We start from the raw sequence: 19,971 nt of genomic DNA on the forward strand, positions 1-19,971 counted from the left end.
AAGAAATCAGCCAAGACCTCAGAAAAAAAAATGTAGACCTGGTCTGATGAAACAAAAATAGAACTGTTTGGCCATAATGACCATCGTTATGTTTGGAGGAAAAAGGGGGCGGCTTGCAAGCCGAAGAACACCATCCCAACCGTGAAGAACGGGGGTGGCAGCATCGTGCTGTGGGGGTGCTTTGCTGCAGGAGGGACTGGTGCACTTCACAAAATAGATGGCATCATGAGGAAGGAAAATGATGTGGATATATTGAAGCAACATCTCAAGACATCAGTCAGGAAGTTAAAGCTTGGTCGCAAATGGGTCTTCCAAATGGACAATGACCCCAAGCATACTTCCAAAGTTGTGGCAAAATGGCTTATGGACAACAAAGTCAAGGTATTGGAGTGGCCATCACAAAGCCCTGACCTCAATCCTATAGAACATTTGTGGGCAGAACTGAAAAAGTGTGTGCGAGCAAGGAGGCCTACAAACCTGACTCCGTTACATCAGCTCTGTCAGGAGGAATGGTCCAAAATTCACCCAACTTACTGTGGGAAGCTTGTGGATGGCTATCCGAAACGTTTGACCCAAGTTAAACAATTTAAAGGCAATGCTACCAAATACTAATTGAGTGAATGTAAACTTCTGCCCACTGGGAATGTGATGAAAGAAATAAAAGCTGAAATATAAATATAAAATCCTCTATCCTCGATAATACCTTTCATTAAGTAAATAATGCACCTTACGGAAATATTCTTTTTTTTTTATGTCATCAATATGTCAATTCATCTTTTTACAAGCAATCAGTATTTGTAAAAACATTTCTCCAAGGAGATATTTGAGCATAAAAATTTAAAAAAGATTAATAAAAAACGTTTCAGTTTTAACGACAAAGAATAGCAAAAACAAAACAATGGATACATATTGAAAACTGATATGTTACATGTCTTTGGGATAGTTTTAGTAATACTTCGATGCAACTGAAACCTTGAGAGAAAAAAAACATAGCTAGTGTTCATTGAATATACAGTTTTCCTACTTACAAAGCATGTAGAGGTCTGTCATTTTTATCATAGGTACACTTCAACTGTGAGAGACGAATCTAAAACAAAAATCCAGAAAATCACATTGTATGATTTTTAAGTAATTAATTTGCATTTTATTGCATGACATTAGTATTTGATCACCTACCAACCAGTAAGAATTCCGGCTCTCACAGACCTGTTAGTTTTTCTTTAAGAAGCCCTCCTGTTCTCCACTCATTACCTGTATTAACTGCACCTGTTTGAACTCGTTACCTCTATAAAAGACACCTGTCCACACACTCAATCAAACAGACTCCAACCTCTCCACAATGGCCAAGACCAGAGAGCTGTGTAAGGACATCAGGGATAAAAGTGTAGACCTGCACAAGGCTGGGATGGGCTACAGGACAATAGGCAAGCAGCTTGGTGAGAAGGCAACAACTTTTGGTGCAATTATTAGAAAATGGAAGAAGTTCAAGATGACGGTCAATCACCCTCGGTCTGGGGCTCCATGCAAGATCTCACCTTGTGGGGCATCAATGATCATGAGGAAGGTGAGGGATCAGCCCAGAACTACACGGCAGGACCTGGTCAATGACCTGAAGAGAGCTGGGACCACAGTCTCAAAGAAAACCATTAGTAACACACTACGCCGTCATGGATTAAAATCCTGCAGCGCACGCAAGGTCCCCCTGCTCAAGCCAGCGCATGTCCAGGCCTGTCTGAAGGTTACCAATGACCATCTGGATGATCCAGAGGAGGAATGGGAGAAGGTCATGTGGTCTGATGAGACAAAAAATAGAGCTTTTTGGTCTAAACTCCACTCGCCGTGTTTGGAGGAAGAAGAAGGATGAGTACAACCCCAAGAACACCATCCCAACCGTGAAGCATGGATGTGGAAACATCATTCTTTGGGGATGCTTTTCTGCAAAGGTGACAGGACGACTGCACCGTATTGAGGGGAGGATGGATGGGGCCATGTATCGCGAGATCTTGGCCAACAACCTCCTTCCCTCAGTAAGAGCATTGCAGATGGGTCGTGGCTGGGTCTTCCAGCATGTCAACGACCCGAAACACACAGCCAGGGCAACTAAGGAGTGGCTCCGTAAGAAGCATCTCAAGGTCCTGGAGTGGCCTAGCCAGTCTCCAGACCTGAACCCAATAGAAAATCTTTGGAGGGAGCTGAAAGTCCGTATTGCCCAGCGACAGCCCCGAAACCTGAAGGATCTGGAGAAGGTCTGTATGGAGGAGTGGGCCAAAATCCCTGCTGCAGTGTTTGCAAACCTGGTCAAGACCTACAGGAAACGTATGATCTCTGTAATTGCAAACAAAGGTTTCTGTCCCAAATATTAAGTTCTGCTTTTCTGATGTATCAAATACTTATGTCATGCAATAAAATGCAAATTAATTACTTAAAAATCATACAATGTGATTTTCTGGATTTTTGTTTTAGATTCCGTCTCTCACAGTTGAAGTGTACCTATGATACAAATTACAGACCTCTACATGCTTTGTAAGTAGGAAAACCTGCAAAATCGTCAGTGTATCAAATACTTGTTCTCCCCACTGTATATATAGACACAATGCCTTCAGAAAGTATTCATACCCCTTGACTTATTCCACATTTTGTTGTGTTACAGCCTGAACTTAAAATACATTAAATATTTTTAAAAATCTCACCCATCTAAACACAATAACCAATAATGACAAAGTGAAAACACGTTTAGAATTTTTTGAAACTTTTTGAAAATGAAATACTGAAATATCTAATTTACATATGTATTCACACCCCTAAGTAAATACTTTGTAGAATCACCTTTGGCAGCGATTACAGCTGTGAGTCTTTCTGGGTACGTCTCTAAGAGCTTTCCACACCTGGATTGTGTAACATTTGCCCATTATTACTTTAAAATGTTTTCAAGCTCTGTCAAATTGGTTGCCGATCATTGCTAGACAACCCTTTTCAGGTCTTGCCATATATTTTTTGGAATAGTTTTATTCAGTACAGGCTTCCTTCTTTTCACTCTGTCAATTAGGTTAGTATTGTGGAGTAACTACAATGTTGTTGATCCATCCTCAGTTTTCTCCTATCACAGCCATTAAACTAACTGTTTTAAAGTCACCATTGGCCTCATGGTGAAATCCCTGAGCGGTTTCCTTCCTCTCCGGCAACCTAGTTAGGAAAGACGCCTGTATCTTTGTAGTAACTGGGTGTATTGATACACCATCCAAAGTGTAATTTTGAAAGTCAACATGCTCAAAGGGATATTCAATGTCTGTTTTTTGTTTTTTTACCCATCTACCAATAGGTGCCCTTCTTTGCGAGGCATTGGAAAACCTCCCTAGTCTTTGTGGTTGAATCTGTGTTTGAAATTCACTGCTCGACTGAGGGACCTTATAGATAATTGTATGTGTGGGGTACAGAGATAGGCTAATCATTCAAAAATCTAAAAACATTTCAACTTTGACATTATGAGGTATTATGACAATAAATATCAATTTAATCCATTTTAATTCAGGCTGTAACAACAAAATGTGGAAAAAGTCAATGGGTATGAATACTTTAAGGCACTGTATATATAAACACATTTCTCTATAAATAATACAGAAATAGTATTAGTACAATTAGGCATAAATAGTGAAAGACTCATTAGACAGTTGCATACAAGTGGAAGACACTTAGGCTGCGTTTCTACAGGCAGCCCAATTCTGATATATATAGATCTGATGTGATTGGTCAAAAGACTAATTAATGAAAAAAAGATCAGATTTGGCCTGCCAGTGATAATGGAGCCTTATTGGACAGTGTTAAAGGGAAGTGGTCATAAATTGGTGATTTACTGTGTGTGTGTGCGTGTGTCCAGCAGACTGTGAGTCTCTAAAACCTGGTTCCGTCGAGGACTGCGGGGGCAGAGATGTTCCCATCCTCTGGGACTGACAGGACCTGTCAATCAAAAACAATCAGCCAATCACATTCCAGCTAAAGACGATTCTGATTAGGGTTTGCAAAATTCTAGTAACTTTCCCCGAATTCCCAGGTTTTCCAGAGATCTCAGCTGGAGGATTCTGTGCTTATTCCCTTCCGATTCCAGGTATCTTACAACCGGGATTTCTGGAAAACTGGGAATTTGGGGAAGTTACCGGAATTCTAAAACCCTAATCCTGATGCAAACAGTATTAGTCTGAAATACAAGCAGACCAACGGTTTTGAGTATCCATGGCAACACAACGGATAAATAACTAAAGCACAAATAAACACGCTACATAAATATACACATACAGGTACTAAACACTACACATCAAACGTGGGTTAAAACGTTATAACATACATCTTATTCTACATACTCTTGGTGAAAATAACCTGTGCCTAATCATGTAATCTGGAGCGTGTGGTGGAGAGTTTAGAGGGAAGTGAAGATAGAAAAACAAGAGGATTGAGATGAGTGGGGTGGAGTGTTAGGGCTACGTTTTTTCCTTCCGAAAGCTTCCTAGCACTTAGAATAATCTGAAGTCCATTTTAGCCAATGGACAAAAAGAAAGATTATTTTAGCACTACGAAGCTTCCAGGAAACCCCCTGGTCAAAAGTGAAAGGTGTACAGGAGAGTGAATCCTAACGTCCACTTGGTCATGCACTGATGTCAAATGGGGGAGACTAAAGAGGAGGTTAGGATTCACTCCTACGAGAATAGAAAACAAGGAAGCGTGTGGTGATTATTGGTTGGCTGTGCCCCTACCTTGGCCCGTTTTGAGGTTCGAGCTAAGAGTGTAGGGGTTAGGGTACAGGGGGGTAGGGGTTAGTGATCAAGCCTGAGGAGAAGTAGAAGGGCAGTCCGGCTTCTTGATTAGAGCCGTGGCCCCGTAGTCCTGCCCAGAGAGCCGTCCATCCGCCTGGAACATACAGTCTTTTTTTTAAGTCACCTTCATTTACCGTCAGGAAGTACTACGTTATCATCGCTGTCGGGAAGAAAACCTTGCATCTCCAAAAAATTTTACTTTTCAGGAAAAATAATAATAATCCATGTTTGACCGTTGAACAAACGGTAACACTTTACATGCCACTCAGTGTCACAACACATTAGACGACTCACAGGTCCTCAACTGGCAGCTTCATTAAATAGTACCCGCAAAACACCAGTCTCAACGTCAACAGTGAAGAGGCGACTCCGGGATGCTGACCTTCTAGGCAGAGTTGCAAAGAAAAAGCCATATCTCAGACTGCCCATCTTAATCTTTTCTTTTTATTGGCCAGTCTGAGATATGGCTTTTTCTTTGCAACTCTGCCTAGAAGGTCAGCGTCCCGGAGTCGCCTCTTCACTGTTGACGTTGAGACTGGTGTTTTGCGGGTACTATTTAATGAAGCTGCCAGTTGAGGACCTGTGAGGCGTCTGTTTCTCAAACTAGACACTCTAATGTATTTGTCCTCTTGCTCAGTTGTGCACCGGGGCCTCCCACTCCTCTTTCTATTCTGGTTAGAGCCAGTTTGCGATGTTCTGTGAAGGGAGTAGTACACAGCGTTGTACGAGATCTTCAGTTTCTTGGCAATTTCTCGCATGGAATAGCCTTCATTTCTCAAAACAAGAATAGACTGACGAGTTTCAGAAGAAAGTTATTTGTTTCTGGCCATTTTGAGCCTGTAATCGAACCCACAATTGCTGATGCTCCAGATACTCAACTAGTCTCAAGAAGGCCATTTTTATTGCTTCTTTAATGAGCACAACAGTTTTCAGCTGTGCTAACATAATTGCAAACGGGTTTTCTAATGATCAATTAGCCTTTTAAAATGATAAACTTGGATTAGCAAACACAACGTGCCATTGGAACACAGGACTGATGGTTGCTGATAATGGGCCTCTGTACGCCTATGTAGATATTCCATAAAAAATCTGCAGTTTCCAGCTACAATAGCCATTTACAACATTAACAATGTCTACACTGTATTTCTGATCAATTTTATGTTATTTTAATGGACAAAAAAAATAAAAAATCTTTCAAAAACAAGGACATTTCTAAGTGACCCCAAACTTTTGAACGGTAGTGTATGTGTATAGTAACGTGTTATTAACAGACACACAGGACACAGAGGACATCAGACAGACACACAGGACATCAGACAGACAGACACACAGGACATCAGACAGACACACAGGACATCAGACAGACAGACAGGAGGACACTGAGGACATCAGACAGACAACTTTCGGAGCATACTTCATCAGACATACATACAAAGCTACACGGGAATACAAAGCTACATCAGACATACATACAAACCCCCCCCCACACTTACAGCTGCCTTGGCTAACTGGTTGGCCTTTTGTCTTTGCAGGTCTGACTTGATGAAGCCTGGAGAGAAGAAATACATTTCTTAAATGTGGACCTGCATGTTTAGGGTTCATGTAAGACTAGTGAGGTGTGTGGGAGCCATTTTGATGCCTGCCTCCCACAAATGACCTTTCAGCAGACCCATCTATACCAATCCATGATCAGGTTTTCTTTGGTTTAGGTCAGTGGTGTCAAACTCATTCTGCTGGATTTAGTTATTTCCTTTCAATTTGTGTCCAAAAAGACCTAGATAACCAGTTGAGGGAAGTTCCTAACTAAGCAATTAAGACCTAGACAACCAGGTGAGGGTCGTTCCTAACTATTCAATTAAGACCTAGACAACCAGGTGAGGGGAGTTCCTAATTTATCAATTAAGACCTTGACAACCAGGTGAGGGTCGTTCCTAACTAATCAATTAAGACCTAGACAACCAGGTAAGGGGAGTTCCTAACTCATCAGTGACCTTAATTGATCAATCAAGTACAAGGGAGGAGTGAAGACCCGCAGACCCTCGAGGAGTGGAGTTTGACACCTGTGGTTCGGGTGAATACATGATTTGTTACACTGGGGAAAGGCAGTTGTGTTGCTAGTCAAATACCATGAAAGAAATATTCCCCTGTTGCAAACAAAGTAAGGTATAGCTTCCACTAGAGGGCACTCAATGCAAAGACAAACTATACCACGGTAAACCGTTTAATAAGTATCGCTGGAATGACAGAAACTAAAACAACTGAATCATAACACAGTGGTTTATGACCTTGTTAATCCACTGCCTACTGCATTATGTATGCTATGGTTCAGATTGACAAGTCAACGCATGACTTCACCAATTATTACTTTAATGTATCTATAGTTTACCTAAAATACTGCTCATGCAGTAAAACTTTTTAAAAGTACATACTGGTTATTGGAGACCAGAGCTAAAGTCCAAGTTAATTTATGTTAATTATTTATTTATTATGTGACTAGAAGGGTTAAGGGTCATTTAACCTTCTAGTCACATAATAAATAAATGATTAACATAAATGAACTTGGACTTTAGCTTTAGTATGGCTCATTGACTTATTACTTCAATTGATTTATAGTTCACGCTAAATATTGGCCATGCAGTAGCCCTCTGGACTGACCTTTAACCCTTCACATCATTAACATAATAATCTAGTGCAGGGTTAACCCAAACTCGGTCCCCGGGACCCCAAGGGGTGCACATTTTGGTTTTTGCCCTTAACACTACACAGCTGATTAACAAATCAACTAATCATCAAGCTTTGATCATTTGAATCAGCTGTGTAGTGTTAGGGCAAAACCAAAACAAATCAAATTGTATTGGTCACATACACATATTTAGCAGATGTTATTAACGGGTGTAGCTAAATGTTTTTGTTCCTAGCTCCAACAGTGCAGTAGTATCTAACAATTCACAACAATATACACAAATCAAAAAAATTAAATAATGAAATTAATAAATACATAAATATTAGGATGAGCAATGTCGGAGTGGCATAGACTAAAATACAGTAGAATAGAATACAGTATACAGTGGGGAAAAAAGTATTTAGTCAGCCACCAATTGTGCAAGTTCTTCCACTTAAAAAGATGAGAGAGGCCTGTAATTTTCATCATAGGTACACGTCAACTATGACAGACAAATTGAGATTTTTTTTCTCCAGAAAATCACATTGTAGGATTTTTAATGAATTTATTTGCAAATTATGGTGGAAAATAAGTATTTGGTCACCTACAAACAAGCAAGATTTCAGGCTCTCACAGACCTGTAACTTCTTCTTTAAGAGGATTCTCTGTCCTCCACTCGTTACCTGTATTAATGGCACCTGTTTGAACTTGTTATCAGTATAAAAGACACCTGTCCACAACCTCAAACAATCACATTCCAAACTCCACTATGGCCAAGACCAAAGAGCTGTCAAAGGACACCAGAAACAAAATTGTAGACCTGCACCAGGCTGGGAAGACTGAATCTGCAATAGGTAAGCAGCTTGGTTTGAAGAAATCAACTGTGGGAGCAATTATTAGGAAATGGAGGACACACAAAACCACTGATAATCTCCCTCGATCTGGGGCTCCACGCAAGATCTCACCCCGTGGGGTCAAAATGATCACAAGAACGGTGAGCAAAAATCCCAGAACCACACGGGGGGACCTAGTGAATGACCTGCAGAGAGCTGGGACCAAAGCAACAAAGCCTACCATCAGTAACACACTACGCCGCCAGGGACTCAAATCCTGCAAGTGCCAGACGTGTCCCCCTGCTTAAGCCAGTACATGTTCAGGCCCGTCTGAAGTTTGCTAGAGTGCATTTGGATGATCCAGAAGAGGATTGGGAGAATGTCATATGGTCAGATGAAACCAAAATAGAACTTTTTGGTAAAAACTAAACTCGTCGTGTTTGGAGGACAAAGAATGCTGAGTTGCACCCAAAGAACACCATACCTACTGTGAAGCATGGGGGTGGAAACATCATGCTTTGGGGCTGTTTTTTCTGCAAAGGGACCAGGACGACTGATCCGTGTAAAGGAAAGAATGAATGGGGCCATGTATCGTGAGATTTTGAGTGAAAACCTCCTTCCATCAGCAAGGGCATTGAAGATGAAACGTGGCTGGGTCTTTCAACATGACAATGATCCCAAACACACCGCCCGGGCAACGAAGGAGTGGCTTCGTAAGAAGCATTTCAAGGTCCTGGAGTGGCCTAGCCAGTCTCCAGATCTCAACCCCATAGAAAATCTTTGGAGGGAGTTGAAAGTCTGTGTTGCCCAGCGACAGCCCCCAAAACATCACTGCTCTAGAGGAGATCTGCATGGAGGAATGGGCCAAAATACCAGCAACAGTGTGTGAAAACCTTGTGAAGACTTACAGAAAACGTTTGACCTGTGTCATTGCCAACAAAGGGTATATAACAAAGTATTGAGAAACTTTTGTTATTGACCAAATACTTATTTTCCACCATCATTAGCAAATAAATTCATAAAAAATCCTACAATGTGATTTTCTGGAATTTTTTTCCTCATTTTGTCTGTCATAGTTGACGTGCACCTATGATGAAAATTACAGGCCTCTCTCATCTTTTTAAGTGGGAGAACTTGCACAATTGGTGGCTGACTAAATACTTTTTTCCCCACTGTATACATATATGTACCACCCTCTGGAGAGCCCTGCAGTTGCGGGCGGTGCAGTTGCCGTACCAGGCGGTGATACAGCCCGACAAGATGCTCTCAATTGTGCATCTGTAAAAGTTTGTGAGGGTCTTAGAGGCCAAGCCAAATTTCATCAGCCTCCTGAGGTTGAAGGGGTGCTGTTGCGCCTTCTTCACCACACTGTCTGTGTGGGTGGACCATTTCAGTTTGTCAGTGATGTGTATGCAGAGGAACTTGAAGCTTTCCACCTTCTCCACTGCGGTCCTGTCGATGTGGATCGGGGCATGCTCCCTCTGCTGTCTCCTGAAGTCCACGATCAGCTCCTTCATTTTGTTGACGTTGACGGAGAGGTTATTTTCCTGGCACCACTCCGCCAGGGCCCTCACCTCCTCGCTGTAGGCTGTCTCTTCATTGTTGGAGGCGTGCTTGGCCACGCAGTCATGGGTGAACAGGGAGTACAGGAGGGGGCTGAGCACGCACCTTTGTGGGGACCCTGTGTTGAGGATCAGCGAAGTGGAGGTGTTGTTTCCTACCTTCACCACCTGGGGGTGGCCCGTCAGGAAGTCCAGGAACCAGTTGCACAGGGTGGGGTTCAGACCCAGGGCCCGAGCTAAATGATGAGCTTGGAGGGTACTATGGTGTTGAATGTTGAGCTATAGTCAATGAACAGCATTCTTACATAGGTATTCCTCTTGTCCAGATGGGATAGGGCAGTGTGCAGTGTGATGGCAATTGTATCGTCTGTGGATCTATTGGGATGGTAAGCAAATTGTAGTGGGTCTAGGGTGTCAGGTAAGGTAGAGGTGATATGATCCTTAACTAGCCTCTCAAAGCACTTCATGATGACAGAAGTGAGTGCTACGGGGCGATAGTCATTTAGTTCAGTTACCTTTGCTTTCTTGGGTACAGGAACACTGGTGGACACCTTGAAGCAAGTGGGGACAGCAGACTGGTATAGATTGAATATGTCCGTAAACCCTCCAGCCATGCTCTGAAGACGCGGCTAGGGATGCCGTCTGGGCCAGCAGCCTTGCGAGGTTTAACACACTTAAATGTCTTACTCACGTCGGCCACGGAGAACGAGAGCCCACAGTCCTTGGGAGCGGGCCGCGTCGGTGGCATTGTGTTATCCTCAAAGCGGGCGAAGAAGGTGTTTAGCTTGTCTGGGAGCAAGACGTCGGTGTCCGCGACATGCCTTGTTTTCCCTTTGTAATCTGTGATTGTCTGTAGACCCTGCTACATACGTCTCGTGTCTGAGCCGTTGAATTGCGACTCCACTTTGTGTCTGTACTGACGTTTTTGCCTGTTTGATTGCCTTCACAGAGGGAATAACTACACTGTTTGTATTCAACCATATTCCCAGTCACCTTGCCATGGTTAAATGCGGTGGTTCACGCTTTCAGTTTCGCGCGAATGCTGCCATCTATCCACGGTTTCTGGTTTGGGTAGGTTTTAATAGTCACCGTGGGAACAACATCCTCTATACACTTCCTGATGAACTCCATCACCGTGTCCGTGTATACGTCAATGTTATTCTCAGAGGCAACCCGGAACATATCCCAGTCCGCGTGATCAAAACAATCTTGAAGCATGGATTCCGATTGGTCAGACCAGCGTTGAATAGACCTTAGCACGGGTACAAAAGGACTTGAGTTTCTGTACGTTATCACAATCACACCATGAGTAGTTAATCATGAAACATACACCACCACCTTTCTTCTTCCCAGAGAGTTCTTTATTCCTGTCTGTGCAATGTACTGAGAACCCAGCTGGCTGTATGGATGGGAGAGTATATCCGGCGATATCCATGATTCCGTGAAACAGAGTATGTTACAGTCCCTGATGTCTCTCTGGAAGGAGATCCTCGCCCTGAGCTCGTCTACTTTATTGTCCAGGGACTGAACATTAGCGAGTAATATACTCGGAAGCGGTGGATGGTGTGCACGCCTCCTGAGTCGGACTATAAGTCCACTCCGAATACCACTTCTCCACCGGTGGCGTCTTGGAGCAGCCTATGGGATACGTTAAATCACCCTGGGGGGTACGAACAAAGGATCCAATTCGGGAAAGTCGTATTTCTAGTCGTAATGCCATTAAGTTACCGCCGGCTGTATGTAATAACACAAACAACGTTCTGGGCTAACAATGTGAGAAATAACACAACAAAAAAAAAAAAAATACTGCAAAGTTGCTTAGGAGCTTAGAAGCAGAACTGCCATGTCTGTCGGCGCCATCTTCAAAACGTGCACCCCTTACGGGTCTCGAGGACAGAGTTTGGGAAACGCTGATCTGAAGACAGTCTATTGTCATGTTGGTGAACTTGGACTTCAGCACTGATGTTCTCCAGTAGCCAGTATGGATGTATTTAAGGAGTAACACAGCAGCCCTCGAGTTAACCCTTCAGGCCCCATTATTAACAGTAGGGTCCTTACAGTTTCCTTTCATGTGGGTGAATGTGGACTTCAGCCCTGGACTTCAGTAGCCAATGGCACCCTATTCCCTATGTAGTGCAATACGTTTGACTATCATCATCATTATCATTATGAAAAGGTCTTTACCCGTGAGGACCGATCCGATGAAGAGGAAGACGCAGAGGAAGATGTTTCCTGCCAGCGTCCCGTAGTTATCTATGATCTTCCCCTGGCAGATAGTGAAAATGATACCAAACACCTGTATAGAGACAGAGAGAGACAGAGAGAGACAGAGAGACAGAGAGACAGAGAGATAGAGAGAGAGAGAGAGAGAGAGAGAGAGAGAGAGAGAGAGAGAGAGAGAGAGAGAGAGAGAGAGAGAGAGAGAGCGAGAGTGAGATATCAATTATCTTCCGCTGGCAGATCATGAAAATGATGCTTTGTAGATTTCCAAAAAGCCTTTGATTCAATTTGACATGAACGCCCTTTAACTGAAATTAATTTAAAGTGGTGTGGGAGGAAAAACATGATGTCATCCAAATCAATGTACACTAATAACAAATATGCAGTAAACATAAACAAACATAAACAAACAAACATAAACAAACAAACAAACATAAGCAAACATTATGATATTCCAGAGAAGGTCCAGATGTCAGGGAAACCGATATACTTTGTTACTGGGCTCCACTCATATAGAACACACCTACATATATTTGGGACTAAATCTTGGCGGCACAGGGAACTTTAATATAATAATATGCCATTTAGCAGACGCTTTTATCCAAAGCGACTTACAGTCATGCGCGCATACATTTTTTTTGTGTATGGGTGGTCCCGGGGATCGAACCCACTACCTTGGCGTTACAAGCGCCGTGCTCTACCAGCTGAGCTACAGAGGACCACACTCTGGCCTTGAATGAACTGAAAGACAAAAGCAAAGAGGGCTTTCTATGCCATTAAACAATCTATTAAATTAGACATACCAATTAGGATCTGGCTCCAAATATTCTGATCAATAATATAACCAATTGCACTATATGACAGTGAAGGGTGGGGTCCGCTTGAATTTGACAAATGGGACAAACACCCAACTGAAACGCTGCATGTGGAATCCTGTAAGAGCCTCCTCAGAGTACAGAGAAAAAACTCCAAACAACGCATGCAGAGCTGAAGTAGGCAAATTCCCTCTTCTGATCAATATCCAAAAAAGAGCCACCAAATTGTATGATCCTTTAAAAACAAGTGACCCCCCACTCCTACCATTACAAAGCCCTCAAATGTCAAGAGGTGACCACAGAGAAGAGTCACCTCATTCAGCTGGTTCTGAGGCTCGGTTCACTAACCCCTACCAACCCAACAAAGCCTCAGGACAGCGCTCAGAAAATCTGGCCCAACCAAATCATCACAAAGCAAAAATATAAAAAATATCCCCTATTGGAAAGACACCACAAAAAAAAATCAAAGTAAACTTCAATGCTATTTGGCTCTAAACAGACAGTACATGGTGGCAGACTATCTACAAGGCGACATCCTGACTTATCAGCCTCTGAGGCTGTTATTGAATCTGATCAGGCTGTCAGGAATGGAGCTCACCAACTCTGTAAACGTCAATATTATCCATAAAACATGAAGTGTCCCTTACAATTATACACATATCCGTTATGCAAGCTAACAACCAGCATAGATAACAAGACTAGCCAGCTAACTAGCTAGCTCACTCGCTCGCTCACAAGACTAGCCAGCTAACTAGCTAGCTCACTCGCTCGCTCACTCACAAGACTAGCCAGCTAACTAGCTAGCTCACTCGCTCGCTCGCTCACAAGACTAGCCAGCTAACTAGCTAGCTCACTCGCTTGCTCATAAGACTAGCCAGCTAACTAGCTAGCTCACTCGCTTGCTCACAAGACTAGCCAGCTAACTAGCTAGCTCACTCGCTCGCTCACAAGACTAGCCAGCCAACTAGCTAGCTCACTCGCTCGCTCACAAGACTAGCCAGCCAACTAGCTAGCTCACTCGCTTGCTCACAAGACTAGCCAGGTTACCTGGGTTGTTGCTTGGCCGTGGTCTAGGTCCAGTGGTTCTTTTTTTAAATATTTGTTTTAAAGGAACTCAGTCCAGCTTTAAACTTTCTCTTGAAAGTTGTAATAGCAGAATGCACAAGGTGCAATTTTTAAATTGGGTAGTGCATCATCAGTTCCTCTTGTCATGTTAGTCATTGCAGACCTTAGAGAGCTATTTATAACTTGTCATAAATGTCCAGATCAACTAGCCCATGTAGGCAAAAAATGTTTTATTGTTTTTTTAGCCCATAGATATTGTTGTAATTTTTTATGAACTCAAATATCACATGAATACACATTAGACATGGAAAAATGTATAGAACTGCACAGTCACATTAGATAGCTAGCAACATGACATTTCTTTTCTGGAGGCAGTGGAAACTTCGAGCTAGCCCAGGTTGGCAGTTTTTCTCTCAAATTCAAACAAAGACGTACGCTACAACAGGACTTGCTCTTGGTTTGCTTAATTTCTATTGATAAAAGAACATACGCCTTAGACACGATATAGGGTTTCCCAGATTTTCCCAAAATGGATGTCCCCAACCCGGAAACAAGAGAAAGGCCTATACCAACTGTGAAATGTCCTTCCGTAGGAAGGCACGGGGCAATTTCATGAATATACATGAGTCTCGACATAGAACCCGTTGGGTGATTGGTTGAGCCTACTTGAGTGTGTGACGTCACACAGATACTCTAGAGAGCCGTCTGTTTAGCTAGCTTGTGCCATCAGCATGAGCAGTTAGCACTGACCAAACGACTTGGGAAACCCAGCTTCAGCTTGATCACCAAATGTATTGGGAAATAACTGAAAGCCTCATCAGCTAGCTACAAGTCTATTTTAGTTTCACTGTCCGGTTAAAAAAAAAAAACGATCCCAATAATTGTTATTTTTACCTTTCCACAAACTGTCTGTGTTGCTTGATATGAGCAAGTTAACCCAAATGTATCAAAGAATAGGTCATACGTCCAGGTTACTGCCTGGCCAAATAATAATTAAATAATCCTCCTAAACTAAGTTCAAAATATTTGTCTGAAAAATGAACTCGTCGCCAGTTATTGTTGCCCGTGGTGTAATCATGTCTAACCAGTTGGTTAATGTAGCCTGTGGTGTAATCATGTCTAACCAGTTGGTTAATGTAGCCTGTGTGCCCATGACCTCCCAAGTCTCGATAGCTGCGTCTTTTGGAGTCCACGTTTAGCTAGAGTGGTTTGCGAAAGTATTCACCCCCCTTGGCATTTTTCCTATTTTGTTGCCTTACAAACTGGAATGAAAATTGATTTTTGGAGGGTTTGTATCATTTGATTTACACAACATGCCTACCACTTTGAAGATGCAAAATATTTTTTGGGGTGAAACAAACAAGAAATTAGACAAAAAAACAGAAAACTTGAGCGTGAATAATTATTTGTTGTGTGTTTACTTAGTTAATAAACATGTATGCATTCCACGCTGCACCTTGGTCCAATCCTGTACTCAACGGGCGTGACAGCCACCACCATGCTTCACTGTGGGATGGTGTTCTCGGGGTGACGAGAGGTGTTGGGTTTGCGCCAGACATAGCGTTTTCCTTGATGGACAAAAAGCTCAATTTTAGTCTCATCTGACCAGAGTACCTTCTTCCATATGTTTGGGGAGTCTCCCACATGCCTTTTGGCGAACACCAAATGTGTTTGCTTATTTTTTTATTTAAGCAATGGCTTTTTTCTGGCCACTCTTCCGTAAAGCCCAGCACTGTGGAGTGTACGGCTTAAAATGGTCCTATGGACAGATACTCCAATCTCCGCTGTGGAGCTTTGCAGCTCCTTCAGGGTTATCTTTGGTCTCTTTGTTGCCTCTCTGATTAATGCCCTCCTTGCCTGGTCCGTGAGTTTTGGTGGGCGGCCCTCTCTTGGCAGGTTTGTTGTGGTGCCATATTCTTAAAATGTTTTATTAATGGTTTAATAGTGCTCCGTGGGATGTTCAAAGTTTCGGATATTTTTAAATAACCCAACCCTGATCTGTACTTCTCCACAACTTTGTCCCTGACCTGTTTGGAGAGCTCCTTGGTCTTCATTGTGCCATTGCGTGGTGGTGCCCCTTGCTTAGTGGTGTTGCAGACTCTGGGGCCTTTCAGAACAGGTGTATATATACTGAGATCATGTGACACAGGTGGACTTTATTTAACTAATTATGTGACTTCTGAAGGTAATTGGTTGCACCAGATCTTATTTAGGGGCTTCATAGCAAAGGGGGTGAATACATATGCACGCACCACTTTTCCGTTATTTATTTTTTAGAAATGTTTGAAACAAGTACTTTTTTTCATTTCACTTCACCAATTTGGACTATTTTGTGTATGTCCATTACATGAAATCCAAATATAAATCCATTTAAATTAGAGATTGTAATGCAACAAAATAGGAATGCTTTTGCAAGGCACTGTAGCTAGTTGGCTACTGTATGGCCAGTGTGAGCCAATGCAGTGGTCACTGGATAAACTAGCTATGAGTTGAGTGGAACATTTTTGGCTGAAAACTAACTAGTAGCCAGTTGTTGCCCATGGTGGAATCATTGTCCCATGGTGGTTGTCCCCATGAGCTCCCGAGTCTAGCTAACGTTAGCTAGCTAGCATTGCAACTTAGAATTTCGCTAGCTAGCTGAGCTGTTTTTATAAGAAAAAAAAGCCCTCCTCTGCGACAATGTTATTGGGGCGCAGGAATGTCAGATTCGTATTTTAAGTTTATGCTAACTGTCATTAAAGTTGGTGGTTACTACTGGTTTCAGATCTGGGGGAGAGAGAAATAGTCTGTCATGTTTTGTGTTTTGGTAAGGGCTCAGAGTGACGTTACGCACTCAAGAAGGCACAACCAATCAGCCGACGGGCTCTATGTTGAGACTCATGAATATTCATGATATTGTTCCACTGCCTTCCTACGGAAGGATATTTCGCATACTGACTGCGACTATTGGCAGAGTAAGGTTGAAGGTCAGAGAAACAATGTCAAATATTGGATACTTCACTTTAGCTGAATATTTAAAGGGGAGGGAAACACTTTAGGAAGTAAAGCTAAGCAAAGAGATGTATTCCATCCACTAATACTAAACATGCATTAATAGAAACATCTCTATTTTTAGGATTTTGATTGTGAACAATGTTTATTAGAGGTATTTGAATTGCCACAGTAAAGACTGATGCCAATGCATCATCGGCAGGATTGAGGAAATTGTGAGCTTCGGTGCTGGCACTGAAAGTGAATGCTGCCACTGGGAGACGCCTCGCCTCCACTGGACCTGAAAGGTTCCTCACAACTTTGACAGCTTTGTCATTGAGATCAGGACAACATATTAAAGGTAAGAAGCTGTATACAATTTGGTTTTATGTTGGTAATTATAGCATTCTTTCCGATTTATAAGAAGAGTCTGTGAAATGTACTGATAAGCCAAGTAGACAGTAAGCCAAAGCAAGGCAGCTAGCTAGCTATCTATCTACTTGATTTAGCTCTTATTTTGTCTTGCCTTTTTATATTAATGTTTACTTTGATAACTGTAAAAAATAAAATGCCCATATTGTCAATTTGAAGAGCATTACTCATTGGTATTAGCTAAGAGCTAAAATGAACTGGCTAGTGTCTGAATCGATTTGTAGCTGGCTAACATTAGCTACAGTAGCTAGTAGAATGAGTAGGTGTGTCCAAACTTTTGACTGGTACTGTAAGTATTCAGACCCTTTGCTATAAGACTCGAAATTGAGCTCATGTGCATCCTGTTTCCATTGATCATTCTTGAGATGTTTCTACAACTTGATTGGAGTCCACCTGTGGTAAATTCTATTGATTGGACATGATTTGGAAAGGCACACACACCTGTCTATTAAATGTCCCACAGTTGACAGTGCATGTCACAGCAAAAACCAAGCCATGAGGTCGAAGGAATTGTCCGTAGAGCTCCGAGACAGGATTGTGTCGAGGCACAGATCTGGGGAAGGGTACAAAAATAATTCTGCAGCATTGAAAGTCCCCAACAACAAAGTGGCCTCGATCATTCTTAAATGGAAGAAGTTTGGAACCACCAAGACTCTTCCTAGAGCTGGCCGCCCGGCCAAACTGCGCAATCGGGGGAGAAGGGCCTTGGTCAGGGAGGTGACCAAGAACCCGATGGTCACTCTAACAGAGCTCTAGAGTTCCTCTGTGTAGATGGGAGAACCTTCCAGAAGGACAACCATCTCTGCAGCACTCCACCAATCAGGCCTTTATGGTAGAGTGGCCAGACGGAAGCCATTCCTCAGTGAAAGGCACGTGAGTTTGCCAAAAGGCACCTAAAGGACTCTCAGACCATGAGAAACAAGTTTCTCTAGTTTGATGAAACCAACATTGAACTCTTTGGCCTGAATGACAAGCGTCACGTCTGGAGAAAACCTGGGAACCATCCCCATGGTGAAGCATGGTGGTGGCAGCATCAGGCTGTGGGTATGTTTTTCAGCGGCAGGGACTGGGAGACTAGTCAGGATCGAGGGAAAGATGAATGGAGCAATGTACAGAGAGATCCTTGATGAAAACCTGCTCCAGAGCGCTCAGGACCTCAGACTGGGGGCGAAGGTTCACCTTCCAGCAGGACAATGACCCTAAGCACACGGCCAAGACAACGCAGGAGTGGCTTCGGGACAAGTCTCTCAATGTCCTTGAGTGGCCCAGCCAGAGCCCGGACTTGAACCCAAACTAACATCTCTGGAGATACCTGAAAATAGCTGTGCAGCGACGCTCCCCATCCAACCTGACAGAGCTTGAGAGGATCTGCAGAGAAGAATGGGAGAAACTCTTCAAATACAGGTTTGCCAAGCTTGTAGCGTCATACCCAAGAAACCTCAAGGCTGTAATCGCTGCCAAAGGTGCTTCAACAACGTACTGAATAAAGGGTCTGAATACTTATGTAAATGTGATATTTCCGTTTTCTATTTTGAATACATTTGTTTTAAAAAATTGCTTTGTCATTGTGGGGTATTGTGTGTAGATTGATGAGGGGGGAAAAATAATTTAATCCATTTTAGAATAAGGCTGTAAAGTAACAAAATGTGGAAAAAGTCAAGGGGTCTGAATACTTTCCGAATGCACTGCATTTCCATGGATACCAAAAGCTTTGATCTGCCAACTGACTGCAGCAGCTGCTGTGTGTGTGTTCACCTGTGCAGAGCAGTTGAGTAGGCCTGAAGAGGTGCCTTCACCCTCGGGGTAGGTCAGCTCCACACCAAACTCAAAGCCCAGGGGCAGGTAGCCTGTCATGAAGAACCTACACACAGAATTATAATACTTTTATTAAAGCGCTATATAGACAGATGGAAATTTTATAACACTTTATTACAGCTTATATATATATATATATATATATATATATATATATATATATATACACACACACAGTACCAGTCAAAAGTTTGGACACACCTACTCATTCAAGGGTTTTTCTTTAATTTTACTATTTTCTAAATTGTAGAATAATAGTGAAGACATCAAAACTATGAAATAACACATATGGAATCATGTAGTAACCAAAAAAAGTGTTAAATCAAAATATATTTTAGGATTCTTCAACGTAGCCACGCTTTGCCTTGATGACAGCTTTGCACACTCTTGGCATTCTCTCAACGAGCTTCACCTGGAATGCTTTTCCAACAGTCTTGAAGGAGTTCCCACATATGCTGAGCCCTTGTTGGCTGATTTTCCTTCACTCTGCGGTCCGACTCATCCCAAACCATCTCAATTGTGTTATTTCATAGTTTTGATGTCTTCACTATTATTCGACAATGTAGAAAATAGTAAAAAATAAAGAAATGTCCAAACTTTTGACTTTTGATATTTGATCGACCCGTGGGACCTCTTTAGTAATATCGAGGTAACTTCACACAATCAGAAAGCACACATTGTATCCTGTCTGAGAGACAGTAAGACATCTATTTCTCAAATGTCTGAAGGACTGCCAGTCAGAGGTTGAATCAGTCAATCTAGCCTGAGCCCATGCTGACTTTCTTTCATGAA

At 42.5% G+C, this 19,971-nt stretch overlaps 1 protein-coding gene across 3 annotated transcripts in view; it reads right to left on the bottom strand.

Moving 5' to 3' along the window:
- Positions 1-3,520: 3,520 nt before the first annotated feature.
- The window catches only part of LOC121556164 (feline leukemia virus subgroup C receptor-related protein 2-like), a 74,439-nt gene continuing 57,988 nt past the window's right edge, over positions 3,521-19,971 (bottom strand). The window contains exons 7-11 of one of the 3 annotated variants that reach the window (XR_006658178.1): positions 19,120-19,225; positions 12,047-12,158; positions 6,299-6,354; positions 4,746-4,899; positions 3,875-3,954 (exon numbers count right to left, since the gene is read on the bottom strand). Coding sequence is in view for 2 of the 3 variants with exons in the window: in XM_045212999.1 (XP_045068934.1) it covers positions 4,813-4,899; positions 6,299-6,354; positions 12,047-12,158; positions 19,120-19,225 (361 nt within the window). In the remaining variant the exon portion in view is untranslated. Of the gene's footprint in view, positions 4,900-6,298; positions 6,355-12,046; positions 12,159-19,119; positions 19,226-19,971 lie in introns of all 3 variants that reach the window. The other 2 variants (XM_045213000.1, XM_045212999.1) reach the window with 2 other exon arrangements.

Source organism: Coregonus clupeaformis, unplaced genomic scaffold, assembly GCF_020615455.1.
Source record: "Coregonus clupeaformis isolate EN_2021a unplaced genomic scaffold, ASM2061545v1 scaf0069, whole genome shotgun sequence".
Taxonomy (NCBI): Eukaryota; Metazoa; Chordata; class Actinopteri; order Salmoniformes; family Salmonidae; genus Coregonus; species Coregonus clupeaformis.